At 52.7% G+C, this 15,732-nt stretch overlaps 1 protein-coding gene across 1 annotated transcript in view; it reads right to left on the bottom strand.

Moving 5' to 3' along the window:
- The window catches only part of Tesc (tescalcin), a 34,403-nt gene that overhangs the window by 5,225 nt on the left and 13,446 nt on the right, over positions 1-15,732 (bottom strand). The window contains exons 2-6 of the mRNA XM_021186949.2: positions 10,354-10,423; positions 3,191-3,271; positions 1,867-2,006; positions 356-417; positions 150-257 (exon numbers count right to left, since the gene is read on the bottom strand). Of these exons, the coding sequence (XP_021042608.1) occupies positions 150-257; positions 356-417; positions 1,867-2,006; positions 3,191-3,271; positions 10,354-10,423 (461 nt within the window). The remainder of the gene's footprint in view (positions 1-149; positions 258-355; positions 418-1,866; positions 2,007-3,190; positions 3,272-10,353; positions 10,424-15,732) is intronic.

The raw sequence follows: 15,732 nt of genomic DNA, 5'->3' as shown, positions 1-15,732 counted from the left end.
CCACTGAGACCTTCGGACCAGCATGGACTCCCGCCACACGGAAGGCATCATCATCGGGTGGAGCCGCAGAATGGGGTGTGTCTGCTGGTGAACTCCTGCTGGCCACCCTTCCCCCCACCCACCCCTCGGACACCCCAAGGGGCTCTCACCATTTGCCCCACGCACACGCTGGCTGCCTCCATCATGGCCCCGTCTGCAATGGACCGAGCTGACTCCTTCTCAATGTGAGGATTTCCAGAGAGCAGCTCCTCCACCACCTACCAGTGGGGCAGACACTTGGTGACCTTGGGACTCCACAGTCCAAGAAGGGGGAGACGCCAGGAGCCCCAGGCAGGGCCAAGAGAGCATACTTTACATTTCTATACTCTTCCAGGGTGATGCGGCCGTCACTGTCCGAATCATACATATGAAACAGAACTGCAGGCAAGAGAGGTTGTAAGCGCCAGTTAGGCCAAGCCAGGAGCCGGGCCTGGGTCCCCTTCTCCCCCAGACACCCACTCTGAAGCTGTACCAAGCTAAAGGCACTTCAGACACACGCGACAGGACTGAATAGCTCATGAGCTTCTTAGGTAGAACCTTAAAATGCCAGGTCTTGCCGGGCAGCGGTGGCACATGCCTTTAATCCCAGCACTTGAGAGGCAGAGGCAGGAGGATTTCTGAGTTCGAGGCCAGCCTGGTCTACAGAGTTCCAGGACAGCCAGGGCTACACAGAGAAACCCTGTCTCAAAACACACTCCCTGCTCCTCTCCCAAAAGCCAGGTCTTGAACCACCAGGATGCCCACATCCTGATTGCTGTCCAGTCCCAGGTAGATCCTGAGGGCGGCAGGGGACTTAGCAAGGCCTGGCTGCCTCTCTCAGACCTGGCAAGAGCCCACAAAGATGAAGTGCCCAGCAGCCACTCCCCACCACCCCAGCACTCTGCTCTGGCATCTATCAGGAACCAGGTGCCCAGAGCCATGCAAAAGTATTTCCTGGTCACGATGTCCTAGCTGACCCCGTGAGATCAAGGCGGCCACAGCCCACTTCACAGACAGGCTATCAAGGACCTTAAGTGCTAAGACAGCAGTAATGAACTGGTTCAGACCTGTTGTTATCCTCTGATTTTGTGATCCTCACCCCAGCCCTCAGAGCAAACAAACACTGGGAGCGTGGGTATGGCCTAAACAGTCACCCAGGAGGCCCAGGGGACACTCAAGATGGTTGTTCTCACCAGCATACACCCCAGAGCTAAACATAGCCAAGCACTCAGATCTGAGGGGGTGAGGAGGGACGTCAGGAAGGTCAGGAGAAGACCACAGGGGTAAAAGGAGACGGGACTATGACCTTGGACTCCGTGTTGCTGTCCAGCCAAGATGGCCACTAACTGCTCCCTGGAGCTGACGACCTGAGGTAGAGCCTCAGAAGAAGGCTGCCGTAGACTGTGATCCCAGAACACCATGGGGGACAGGTGTGGGACCCTGACTCAGAGAGTTCCCCAGCCCTGGATGCAAGGTTCTGTCTGTAACCGAGTCCTCGGCCCCACAGCCACCATGTTCAGAGTCAGTACACTATGACTGGGGTCAAGGTCACATGGTGTCAAAGGGAAACCCGGGTCTTTAAACTCCATCACCCCACACCCCTTATTCTCCCCATCCTTCCCACCCCTCCTGTCCCGAAAGGCCGGAAGCTGCTGGGCTTTTTAATGAGGCTGCCACTAAGGTGCAACTTCAGAGAGGCCACCCCAACACTGCTGTCGAGGGGCTGATGGTGTAAGGACACAGGCTGTGTCCCCTGGCCGTCTCCCTCCCTCCTATAGATAGATGGCTTAGCCTCCTGCTGCTGGAGATCCCCACGTTTGGCGAACCTGGGACTCACTCAGTACGTACATTTCAGCTTCTCCTTTCGAGACAGCTCCACCTGCTCCTCGCCCAGGGTGGTGTCGATGGGCCGGAAGTAGGACATGATAGTCAGGAAGTCCTCAAAGTTGATCTCGTCGGCCAGACCGCTGGGTCCCTTTCGCAGGTTCCTAGGAGGGGAGCAGGGGGAGGGAAGACTTCAGTACTACACAGACAGACACACACAGACAGACACACAGACACAATCTCACGACAAGATGGCCCTCTGGCCTCATGTGCCCAAGAAGCTGCGCCTGAGCTGTCTCCCGCATTCCTTCACCCCCACCCCGCAGTGTTCCCGCTCCTCCAACTAGGCTCCAGCCTAGCTTCCTTAAGTCCCAATAATACCCACGACAGACCCATCAGTTCAGAGGGCACAGCCCTCATCATCCAACCGGAGCTCTAGAGCCCCACCAGCTGGGGCTGGAATGGTGCCTTCGGCCCAGCTGTACCTCCGGTTCTTAGCCTCGGCCACGGGTGGGAGGAGAGACTGAACTTCCCAGCCCACAGAAGCCATAAGAAGTCAGTGCTGAGCTTGGGGCTAGGGGCGGAGCAAAGTCGGAGAATGCCTGCCTAGCACGCCTGAGACCCTGGGTTCCATTCCAGAATCAAGGATAAAAGTGTAAAAAATTGGGGGCTGGAGACATGGCTCAGCGGTTAAGAGCACTGACTGCTCTTCCGAAGGTCCTGAGTTCAAATCCCAGCAACCACAAGGTGGCTCAAACCATCCTTAATGAGATCTGACTCCCTCTTCTGAAGTGTCTGAAGACAGCTACAGTGTACTTACATAGAATAAATAAATAAATCTTTTTTTAAAAAAAGTAAAAGTGGGGCTAGGAGCTAGCTCAGCAGGTGACATGCTTGTCCAGCAAGCATAAGGACCGGGATGTGGGTGAGTCCGGTGCCTGTAATCTCAGTTCTGGGGAGGTTGAGGCAGGAGGATTCCCCAGAGCTCCCTTGGCCAGCCAGCCTAGCTAAATTGGCAAGCTCTAGGCCAGTGAACGGGCCTGTCTCAAAACAAGGACAATCACCTGAGATATGCCAGCTAAGGTTATCCTCTGGCATCCACGAACACATAAACACACATGTGTACCTACATACACATGGACACGTGTGCGCGTGCAAATGTGAAGAAAACCCAAGTGTCTGCTCGGTTGGGAGTCGTCTGTCACACAGCCAGCGGTGACTCACAGAGAAATGGATGGAGCCCAGGAGAGACTTCCAAAAGCCATCCAGGACTGTCTGCCCCCACCCATTCTCTGTTTGATGACAGAAGACGAAGGCCACCTCAGCCTGCCCACGAGAGGAAGCACACCTGTTGTCGAAGAAGGCACGGACGATTTTGGATCGGATCGGGTTGAGCTCCAGGTCAGGGACATTGTTGAAGTTCTCCTTGCTGTATTCCAGGACACACCGGAGAGAAAGTCACAAGAGGACAGTCATCAGTGCCATCGGACACAGGCAGTGAGGTCTCACCTCATCCCCGGCAGCCCCACCCTCCCCCTCAGGCCTCTGCCTACAGACTAGGTACCAGTGGGAAGATTGCGGGAGCCTGACACTTGGAGGAACCTGAGAGTTGGGCAGTACAATCGCACTCAGGCTGCAGAGACAAGATCTGCAGAGTCTGAGGTGGGCGGAGAGGGAGCCCTGCAATGGCTGCACTGGGCTCCCAGAAGGATACAGGCCAGCAGGGCCTCAGGGAAATGGACTGAGTATCTCCTGACCTGAGACCTCCTAGCATGTGCCCAAGAGACGCATACAACACACACACACACACACACACACACACACACACACACACACACACACACACACGGGCAGTCTCCATGGGAACAAGGCTCCTAAGAACCGCAGAAGGGCCAACAGTGCCTGCTACCAGATAAATTGATAGCTGAACTGTGGACTGTCCACCCAGGGGAATATTATGCAGCCAGGAAAAGGACTGTACACTGGTACCCACTGCAGAAGGGTGAACCTGAAAACTGACACTGTTGGGAAGGCGTTGGCAGAGAAAGGTCACATGATTCCATTTAAATGGTGTATCCAGAACAGGCTGAGCCACTGAGGCAGAGAGCAGGAGAGGGGTAGCCCAGGGTTGGGGAAGCCAGAGGACACTTAAGGGGAGAAGCGTCTCTTGGGTGGCAAATATTCTGGATACCTGCTCTGCAGAGACATGGGCACTGCTGTGCATTTTTACGATTGAGTTGTAAGGTGTGTGAGTTTTAATTCAGCAAAGGCATTCATCCCGGCAGTGGCTATGGACCTTGGCAGGGACACAGACACAGTCTCGGACGCCTGTCCTCAGAGGAGGGGCAACGCCTCCATTCAGGCTGCCTGTGCCTGTTCTATGGCAATGACCTTCTCAGGGACCTAGGGCATAGCCCAGTACTCCAGCAGACAGGAATGAATGCTCAGGAGGGGGTGGGGTTAGCTGATTTTTTTTTTTAAAAAACGGAGGACATTAGGGGGAGGGCTATGACACCGGACTAGACTGACCGGAGCTGGAGCGGAGGCTGTTTGACTTGGGAGGGTCCACAAACAGTTCCTTATCCTGCCCTGGCTTTACCTCACAGGAGAGGAGCCTCAGGCTCCAGGCAGGAGCAAAGCCAGGTGACCGGATCTCTCCTGTTTTCGATACCCCTGGGTGGTTTCCTGCCCCTCCTTCATGGCTGGACTGGTGGCAGCTAGCCAGACGGGAGCTGGTGACTGGGCACGGCCACCTTCTGCATTCACCAGGGCCCAGTTTAGGACACAATTAGGACAGTTGTCCCAGTGTGGTAGGTGCCACCATATGACAAAGAGAGAAGAGAAGAGAAGAGAAGAGAAGAGAAGAGAAGAGAAGAGAAGAGAAGAGAAGAGAAGAGAAGAGAAGAGAAGAGAAGAGAAGAGAAGAGAAGAGAAAGCTAGCTTTGGGTCAGGATGGGTGTAGAAGGAACAGAGTTGGGGGTTGCTGCTAAGATGGCCAGGAGGGTGAAAATGCTTGCTGTTTAAGCCTGGAGACCAGAGTTCAATTCCCGAAAGCCACATAAATGTAGAAGGAGAGAACAAACTCCACAAAGTTATGCAAACACACAGTAACACTTTTTAAAAAAGGAATCCAGTCAAGTGGGTGCAGCGGTTCAACCCAAAGTCCTGGAGACTTGAGAAGCTGAGCCCAGGATTTTGAGGCCAACCTGGGGAACACAGAGAATCTCAAAAAAAAAAAAACAAAGAAAAAAGTCCAGCCAGGCATGATGGCGCACGCCTTTAATCCCAGTACGTGGGAGGCAGAGGCAGGCAGATTTCTGAGTTCGAGGCCAGCCTGGTCTACAGAGTGAGTTCCAGGACAGCCAGGGTTCCACAGAGAAACCCTGTCTCAAAAAACAAAACAAATAATAATAAACAAAATCAAATCCGACAGCACCGTGGCAGTGGTGCAGGCCCGAGATCCTAGAGATGAGGCTGAGGCAGGAGGATCACAAGTTCAAGGCCATTCGGGGCCTGCACAGACTCTGTCTCACTCTGCCACTGAGCCTCCAGAACATCACACTCCAGACGAAGTGCACACACGGAGTCCGGTTTCCAGGGTGACGCGGGTGGGTGACAGGAGAGGGTTTCTTTCTGGGATGCTTAAAGCGGCAGAGCGCCTTTAAAGACTGGTTCGTTCTCAGGTTTGATCTCTCCCCAAAACTACTAACACCCCCCCCCGCACCCCTCTCCTGGTTTCCTTAAAACAAGATGCATGGCGCCATCATTTCCATAGAAGGAGTTTCCACACCACAAGATAACCGGCTAACAGCCCTTGCAACTGGCAACTAAGAGGACCCAGGGAGCCTCAGGGCCAGACACACAGAGCTCGGCCCCACCTCCACACAGTTGCTAGTCGGGGTGTGACAACCACAGGAAGAAGCAGGAGAAACCAGAACCCCAGACTGACCTGACTGAGCCAAGGTTACCACGGACACCATCAGATCAGCAGAGGCCCTCCCCTTTCCTGGCCACTGCTCGAATGACAGTCACAGTCACAGTGGCTGTGTGAACTCTGAGGCCTGCAGTAGGTACCTCACCCTAGGGAAGCCTGTGATCCCTGAAGTAAATGTGACATGGAGGGCCAGTCACCTGCCCAGGCTCACCCAGCTGTGGCAAATCACACTGGAACCCAGGCAGGGCAAAGCTACGCTCATGTAGCCGGCACCTCCCTCTCCACTCTCCTAGGCCTCCAGTCTACTATCCTACCCACTCTACCATCCTACCTGGCCCCTCGCCTCAGGCACCTTCCTTCTTCCGTGAGGCTCCGTCTCCTGGCCTGTGAGATAGGTGAAGTAGAGGGTCTGTGGCTGCTGGCACAGGCTCTGCCCACTGCAGCACATGGTGTGTGCGTGCGTGTGTGCGTGCGTGTGTGTGTGTGAGTGTATCTCCCTGACTCCAGCTTCAGATGTCCTACTTGTGAGGGACTGTGGGAATACCCAGGACACTGGAATAAGGATGCCTCACATGAACACAGATGGGAACAGGGACACAATGGCAGTGTGACGGTGACAGACTAATGACATTAGCGATGGCTGACAGTGCAGCCCTCTCAGGGAGGAAGAACCTGTCCCCATGACAACACCCGTTGGACAGACACTTAGCTTGTTTTAGAGACAAGCAAGGCAGAAGGAATAAGAAATTGACCCCCTAGCGCAAGACTGGTAGCACCTGTTATCCCAGGTTCTTAGGGAGCTGAGGCAGGAGGATTGTCAGTTCGAGGGTAGCCTACCTAGCTTAGCAAGCCCCTGTCTCACAAGTAGAAAAGGGGCTGGGGATGTAGCTCAGTTTAGAGCACTTGCTGGAAGCCCCGAAGAAGGGAGGGGAGAGGAGCCCTAAGAGTAGCATTGCCTTTGGTCTGGAAGCTGCCACTCACAAGAGGAAGGTCTGGCCATCTGGTACCCAGAGACCTCTGACTTCTGCTGCCCCCGTACTCTGCTGGGCCAGGCCAAGTAGAGCGACCTCAGGGTCTTGTGCCCACCAGATCCTTGCTGACCTTTGTTGCTGGGGCTCAGCTCTGGGTGGTACGGCCACAGGAGCAGCCCCACTCTACCCCGCCGTGGCCATGGCTGCTAGCAGATGGTTACCCTTGGGACCAAGCTAACCCACTTACCATCAGGCCAGTGCTGCCGCCCTAGTGGCCAGCAAGAAGGGCTACCGGAAAGCCCCAAGAGATACCCACCTTACAGCCACCTCCAGGGCAGCTTGAAGCCTGCGGTGGGGGTTGTTCAAGCCATCTCCCCCAAATTCTGAAGTGCCTTCCCCATGCCAGGCCACATGCTGTGAGGCTCACACTCACAAATGGTGGCGGCAACTGGCCGGCCCACTTTTATAGACAAGAGCGTGGAGCCCAGAGAGGTCTAGCCAGTGAGCTGCAGTCACCACACAGCTGGCTAGCAGAAGCGCACAGGCACCAGGGAGCCCCGCTCCCTTTCTCCAGTTTGTCCCTTTTGGCTTTGGAGAGAATTAGGGCTCAATGGGCACCCACTTCTGCCCAGCTTTACCCTGAACCCTGCTGGGATCTCACAAAGAAGGACCAAGCATTCAGCTCAGAAAGGACACACAAAACCAAGAAACCCAACCCCCGAGGGCTGGGCTGGAGTCTTCTGCAAGCGCAGGGCTGTGGACTAGTTTCCGGTGGCTTCGGAGGCTCAGCTCAGCTGCCAAGGTGGCTCAGCAAGACCTCGGAGCGAACTTAACAGTGAGCCCTGTGTCATGCCTCCTGACTCTCTGGTTTCTGAGGGCTTCCCCATCCTGAGAGGCCATGGACCCTCTTCACGTGCACAGCTCTGCCAAGTCTGCCAAGCACCTAGTATTGGGCATTTTCCATGCTAGGGAAACTGAAGCTCTTTGGGATTCTTTAGGGAAGGAACCATGTCTCACAGGGTAAATGTCTTCCCGGGCAGTGCTATACCCAGGCCTGGAGGACGGGAGGGGACCACGAGGGTGATGGCTGAGTGAGACAGACAGAGGGGACAGGAGGACAGGACAGCAACCCCAGACTCTGGGTAGAATTGAGCACTTTCTGATGGACCAGAAGCGAGTGAGATAGACAGACAGCAGCACAGGGCAGCTGGGGGGGGGGCAGGAAGTCAACAGAAGGGCAGGCCCCATTCACCATGACCAAGATGCATCTCAGAGGGTGGAGGGTGCACCTTGGGACACCAAGTGGCCCTGCAGCTGCAGTGTGCTGTAACATTTGGGCTGAGGCCCTGGTGAGGCTCACAGAGGAAGCATTTCAAGCCACAACTTCCTCTAGGGAAGTTGGGGAGCACCTCTCCCCCCCTGACAACACAGCCTGAGGCTACTACTGTCCCCACTCCAGCACCAGGGAACCCAACTTGGTCACCCTGCTCATGATACACAGGGATTGGCTTAGATGCTTCTGACGGTTTGTACATGCTCCACCCAGGGAATGGCACTATTAGAAGGTGTGGCCCTGTTGGGGTGGGTGTAGCCCTGTTTGAGTAGGTGTGGCACTGTGGGCTTTAAGACCCTCATCCTAGCTGCCTGGAAGTCAGTCTTCTGCTAGCAGCCTTCAGATGAAGATGTAGAACTCTCAGCTCCTCCTGCACCATGCCTTCCTGGATGCTGCCATGTTCCTGCCTTGATGATAATGGATTGAACCTCTGAACCTATAAGCCAGCCCCAATGAAATGTCATCCTTCTAAGAGTTGCCTCGGTCATGGCGTCTGTTCACAGCAGTAAAGCTTAAGACAATGCTATGGCCTTCTTGGAGAGACCCTGGACACCAGCTGTGTAGAGCACACTCGTGGGGCGAGACCACCGACCGTAGCTAACCATGCTTGCTAAGAGGCAGCATGGGGGGGGGCTCCTCAATTCCTACTCACACCTTCCCGTTTCGTCGTCCCTCTTTCCTCTGATCCGAAACTCACCTCTGTGGAGAAGGGACCGCTCAGGCATCCCCTTCCCCACAGGACTCAGGACTCCCGCACGCTCTAAGCAAGATCGCCAGCCTCTGCTTCCTGTCTCAGGCAGGACACAATAACCTGGCCCGTTTGACAAGCACCTAGGGATGCTCTACGCATCTGTGGCTCCATGCTCAGACCCAAGCCCAAAGAAACAGCCTGCTTTACTGGGAAGGCAAACTCCAAGGAAAGGCTGGGATGGGTGCCGGCCCAAAGCCTCGCAGCCAACTTCTTGAGCTTCATGAAGTTTGTCTCGCGGGTTTTTCCTGCTTGCACCTCAAACCTGAAGAGATAGAATCTGACCCAGAGCCAGGAAGACCGGGTCTGACTCCAGAGCCTACACCTTCACAATGCTGGGTAAGGCAAACAAGTTGGTTTCTGGCTGCTGGCCACGGTGACTAACTCGGAATGAGGCACCTGCGCCCATGAGAGCCAGGCAGCTTCCAGAGGTGCCCAGGCTCCTCCTTTGGGCATAAAGGGTAGGATGGCTGCTCTGCCCATCTTTGATAGTATGGCAGATCGAGGCTAGAGGCCACGGAACTGTGAGACCGTGGGTACCTTCTGGGTGATGCTCTAGCTAACAGTGTGCCTTTGTGTGGGAGGCAAGAAAACGTGCGTGAGTGCATGCGTGTGCACATGGTTCCCTCAAAAGGTGGAACAAAGCCCATCAATGAAGATAGAAGCTTTCTTGTAGTCCAAACAAGGCTTGCATCTCTGTTACAATGACGGGCATCACCTTGACACCCTGTGCGTATTTGAGGACAATTGCTATCGGCTAGAAAGTTTACGACAGAAGTCTTTCCACTTTGTAGGGTCTGGGTGGCTCCTACCAGCCATTCCAGCTGCTCAGTAGGTAGGGTGATGGCAAGTGAGTCCAAGGCTAGCCTGGGCTACAGAGTGAGTCCATGGCTAGCCTGGGCTATAGAGTGAGTCCAAGGCCAGCCTGGGTAACTTAGTGTGGTACACCTAAAGGAGAAAAGGAGCTGAGGCCGTAGACCAAGGTAAGGTGCCTGCCTAGCATGTATGTAGCCATGTTTAACTCAAGTACCAAAAAAATTAAATGTGATGCCAGAGAAGAAAACTGTTTACTTCCCTAACAGGAGGTTGACCCTTCCTTGTTAACAGCCTTATCTTGTCCAAGGCTGGAATGACCCGGAGGAAGTAAAGACTAGAGCTAGACCCACCAGGGCAATGCCAGCATCCCGCACACAGCTCTATCAGTAGGACCCTCTGATTCCCAGCATCAGGGAGGATCCAGCAGGCGCTCAGCATCGGGGGAACTTCAGGACAAGTCCAGATCACACACAACATAGAGGTTGAGCAGGCCTGGGTGGCTTCCCCTACGAGAGTGTGTTCCTGCAGAACCAGATATGGCCCTTCCTCTCTCCACATCTTGTCTTACAGCGACCCAGGAGAATTCAGACAACAGGTTTGCTTCAGAAACTGGGACATGCCTCGGAGCCAGCCCAGAGCGACCTGAACCCAGGGTAAGCGATAACAGACAGAAAGTAACTTGAAGCCCAAGGCTGGCTGCGCATCTTACCGAATGGTGGGCTGGTCCCCGCTTAGCTGCTTGAACCTCCGGTGCAGTTGCTCTATCTGGTCCGAGGAGACTTGAGAGAGAGAGAGAGAGAGAGAGAGAGAGAGAGAGAGAGAGAGAGAGAGAGATCATTGACATTGAACTTGAAGTAGTTGAAACCTACAGTGTTCTTGTGACACCACCCTCGTCCTCAAACAGCCACCACCATCTTTCTTGTGACATTGTGACATTTCCCCTAACCACACTGAACCATGACTGAAGGACATGGGAGAGCTTCGCTTTCTGTCTGCAGGGACAGCTCCAGGACCACCATTTACTCTCTTAGCAAGACGGTAGCCATTCTAAATGATAGCTCCTGATGGTGAATGAGGGAACAGCCACTCCCCCAGGCCTACCCCACCCCCACCATCCTCTCTCACATATGCTGGTGGTCCCTCTGGTCATCTCTGGCTTTACCAGCCTCTCCAAGGCTGAAGACCACAGCACCAGCGAGCCGGTCCGGAGCATGCCCTTCCCACATGAGACATCACATATGTACCCCAGATGCTTCAAGTCTTCCTAGGGACCATGTCCAGCTCAGGCCAAACAGTGACCGGACTTGTGGCCTGCCACACACACCTGCAATCACTTCATCCCTCACCCCGCCCCTCCCTGCTCCTATCTCTTATTCTAGAGCAGCAGTCCTCAATGTTCCTAACGCTGCGACCCTTTAATACAGTTCCTCATGTTGTGGCGATTTCCCCAACCACAAGATTATCTATTTTCATTGCTACATCATAACTGTAATCTCGCTATTAAAAGTCACAATATAAATATTTGTGTTTTCCGACGGCCTTGGGTGATACCTAGCAAAGATTGGTTCAATCCAAGAACCGCCGTTCTCGAAGTGGCAGAAGCCGGGCAGTGGTGGTGCATGCCTTTTGATTCCAGCACTCGGGAGGCAGAGGCAGGCCGATTTCTGAGTTCGAGGCCAGCCTGGTCTACAGAGTGAGTTCCAGGACAGCCAGGGCTAGAAAAACCCTGTCTCAGGGAAAGAAAAAAAAAAGTGGCAGATACCCGAGTCCTAAAGGTCCTTCCTGTATAGAGTCTCCCCTCCCTCCACCTCAGGCTCTAGCCTTGGTCTACTCAAAAATCCATCACACACAGTTCTTAAGCATCCACAGCAGCTGCTGCTCACCAGGGAAGACTCACAGAAGTCTGCCAATCTGGGCTGGGCACCACTCCAGCATTAGTTCATCTGTCCCACACTGCACAGGCAGGCAGGGATGCCTCCCCACGCCGTACATGCAGTCACGAACGATGGGAAAGGCTAAGTAATATTCAGGATAATATCTACCTTTCTGGAGAGAAACACAACCATGTACATCACTATCAAGACAGCCAGTGAGCCCACCAGGATCCCACAGCCAGTGAGCACATAACTGAAAGGATGGACTGTGGCTGCTCTGTGTGACACGTCACAAACTGTAAGCCACCCATATGCCCAGCCACAGCAGAACAGCCAAAGTACAAAAGGTTGATGTAGCCAACGAATGGCATTGTATTTGTAACGAAACTGGGCACGGTATGGATCACAGAACCAAAGGAACCAGGCCCGAAAGGGCGTGGGTTCACGGTTCTAGCAGGGCAAAACTCATACTCTGGAAACTCTTGGCTACGGTGTTAGGAGTCAGGGCAGTGGCTGCCCCAGGGGGGGACAGAGTACTGTAATTAAGTGTGGGGGGGGGTGTTGAGGGGCAGAGGATATTCTCTATCCTAACGTGGGCACGAGTAACTCAGGGGTCTCCTGGGAGGAGTGTAGAGAGCTTCGTGCTTAAGGGTGACACACTTGTCTCCCAGGTTAGCCTTAAACTTACTATGTAGCAAGAGATAAGGTCGAATTCCCGATCCCCCTGCCTCCGCTTCCTGAGAACGGGGATTACAAGTGTGTGCCGCCATATCCAAATTTATTAGGAGCTGGGGCCGGAACCCGGTGTTGTGTGTACTTTGTGATCCCCACGATTCACTAAAAGACTTAATCCACCAACTTTAGAACTCCCCTGGGGAGGAGTGGGTCCTGAAAATAAGAATAAGAAGTAAATGTATGGAGTGTGTGTGTGTCTGTCTGTCTCAGTCTGTCTGTCTCTCTGCTTCTGCTGCTGCCGCTGCCGCTGCATCCCAGCATCCCTGCGACCCTTCCAGCCCAAACACTTGGGAAGAACCAGAAATGCTCCTGATCTGGGACTGCTTTCAAAATGTCTTTCTGCACCAAACCTGTAGTTGCTGTGTCTTTCGCCTGACAGTGGATGGCTGCGGGGTGCTATGAACTGTGTCCAATGCAATCCTCTGAAGAGAGAATCTCTTGTGTAGCATATGGACGCTTTACCTGTCAATAACAAGCTGATGGCCTATCAGCTGAGGCGGGAAATAGGAGGTGGGCGTTCCCGTAGGGAGAAAGGAACTCTGGGATAGGGGCCCAGGAACACATTTACCCCAGCTCCGAGGAGATACGAGACTGAGGAGAGGTAATGAGCCACACACTGGTTTATTCTGACACTCGCAGAGCCAGAATAACAGGATAATTAAGTTAGGAGCGAGTCAGGGAACAAGCCCACGCTTATGGCCTAGGCGTTTATTCATAAATAAAAAGTCTCGGGCTGGAGAGATGGCTCAGTGGTCAAGAGCACCAACTGCTCTTCTAAAGGTCCCGAGTTCAAATCCCAGCAACCACAACCATCTGTAACAAGATCTGACGCCCTCTTCTGGAGTGTCTGAAGACAGCTACAGTGTACTTACATATAATAATAATAATAATAATAATAATAATAATAATAATAATAATAATAATAAATATAAAAATAAGTCTCAGAGTTGTTACTTGGAGAAATGGGGCATGGGTTGAAAAGCCCATGGCTACAATCCCCCTGCCTCAGCTGTGTCTTCAGCCATGTCTCCAGCACTCTCATACTGAAAGTGCAGAACTGGGTTACACCACAATTTCTAGGAACTCAGGCTCATCCTGTCTTGCGATGACATCTGTACCAGATGACAGTATATACACCCTTGCAACCAGAACAAACCCAAGGAAGGAGGATGAGTGTATAGAGCTGGCCACAGAAGCTCGCCTGGCCAGTGACAAAAGCTAGTAATAACCATACCATGGAGAAAGCGCCAAGCTCTAGGAAACCACAGACATCCTGGGCCATCCTTGATTTACTACGTAGCCTTGAAAAACATACTTGAAAAGAAAAAAAAGAAACAAACAAAAAAAGACAAAAATAAAAAGGAAAACATACTTGAGACAGAATCTTATGTGTCCCAGGCTGGCCTTGAACTCTCTATGTGGACTACAAGCATGCATTGCCACACCTGGCTTATGTACTGCTGGGGATTGAACCCAGGGCCTCCGGCATATTAAGCAAGCACTCTATGAACCGAGAGACATCTCCAGCCCTTGAGAGACTATTCTCAAGTATCGAGAGTCAACATTTAATGTTCCCAGTGGGACAAGGGGACGATCCAACCAGTCAAGACGATAATGCGTGCAAGTGCCTAGAAAAAAAAAAAAAAGGCGTGACAGAGCTTGCCGCACTGGGACTTGAGACTTGTCTTTAGCTCCCCTGTGTTTCCCAGTTTCTCTCCGTACAGTGCGTAGGCAGCAGCAATAATAGCATTTCCTGGCACATGGCACTTGGCATATGGGACAGCAGACGCTCACGAAAATATTAATAAGTCATCTTCGGCCCAGTGCCGAGGTCCAGGCACATGTGGTCTTATAAAGAACATGTCTCCCTTCCTTTTCACTCTCACCCCCCCCTTTTTTTTCCGCTCTCCCTTTTTTGAGGCAGGCTCTCATGAAGCCCAGGCTAGCCTCCAACTCACTTACATAGCCAAAGATAACCTAGAACCCAGATCTGTACCTTAGATCAGGGATTACGGGCATGAGCTGCCAAGCCCGGTTTATGCTGTGCTGGGGATTGAACTCAACACCTCATGCATGCTATACCAACTGACTCATAGCCTTCATCCTGTACTATTTCCTGTACTATTTGAGACAGGGTTGTAAAAGCAATTTTTATTCGCCAGATATAATCGTCATCTCGGCGACTTCCTGCTGAATAAGCTCACCCTTTCTAGTTCTGAGCTCTGGCTGGCTCTTGAAGCTCGGCTGATCTGGCTCAAAACTCCTCTCCAAGCTCACTGATTCAACCCGCCCCCCCTCCACACCCTCAGCTTCTCACTGAATTGTTCTGCTTGGCCTCAAACTAACTCTGGCCATCTGTTCCGATCTGGCTCTTCCTCACCCTCTGGCTCATTCTGTCTTCACCTCTGTCTTAGTTAGGGTTTTCATTGTTGTGCACAGACACCGTGACCAAGGCAACTCTTAGGAGGACAGCATTTCATTGGGGCTGGCTTACAGGTTCAGAGGTTCAGTCCGGTATCATCAAGGTGGAACATGGCAGTGTCCAGTCAGGCATGGTGCAGGAGGAGCTGAGAGTTCTACATCCGAAGGCTAGTGGCAAAATACTGGCTTCCAGGCAGCGAGGATGAGGGTCTTAAAGCCCACTCCCTGAGCTAAGCATATACAAACCATCACAACTTAAACCTGTCTCTGTAGAACTGTCTCCTATTCCTCCACAAATTACTCCCTTCCTCTCATCCTCTCCCTCCCTCCCTCCCTCCCTTCTCCTGTCTTGCTGCAGGTCTTCAGTAGCCTCTCTTTCCTGTGCTATTCTCCTGAGAGTTGGGCGTACCCCATCTGACTCATCTGTCAACTCTTTCCCTGATCCATCACTTTGTCTGCCTCTCAGTTAGACACCACTTTCAAACATGGCTGCTGCCTTCTCTAAAGTAACATCACCTTCATTGTTTGGGATGAAAGGTGTGTGCTAAGGGTATGTGTGTATTCCAGCCAGAGGGGTTAAAGGTGTGTCTGTATTCTAGTTAAAGGGATTAAATGAAGGGCACATCTGTTTTCCAGACAGATCACACAGACCTAGGTGGTCTTTGTGTGTGATCTCTTGCCAGAACAGCCATGTTGCTGAATTAAAATTCCTCTACACGGGGTCTCACTGTGTAACTCACTCTGTAGACCAGACTGGCCTCAAACTCACAGAGATCTGCCTGCCTCTGCCTCCCGAGTGCTGGGTTCAAAGGTGTGGCCACCATGTCCGTGCTTCTGATTAAGTGGTAAATTATGCTTCTTGGAGTTTGTAAGAATACTTGACTCGGGGCTGGTGAGATGGCACCCGACTGCTCTTCCAAAGGTCCGGAGTTCAAATCCCAGCAACCACATGGTGGCTCAGAACCATCTGTAACAAGATCTGACTCCCTCTTCTGGAGTGTCTGAAGACAGCTACAGTGTACTTACATATAATAAATAAATAAATAAATAAATCTTTA

The sequence above is a fragment of the Mus pahari genome, chromosome 23, assembly GCF_900095145.1.
Source record: "Mus pahari chromosome 23, PAHARI_EIJ_v1.1, whole genome shotgun sequence".
Lineage (NCBI taxonomy): Eukaryota > Metazoa > Chordata > Mammalia > Rodentia > Muridae > Mus > Mus pahari.
Note: the sequence above shows the minus strand (reverse complement) of the source record. Positions and strands in the feature narration are given on the sequence as shown.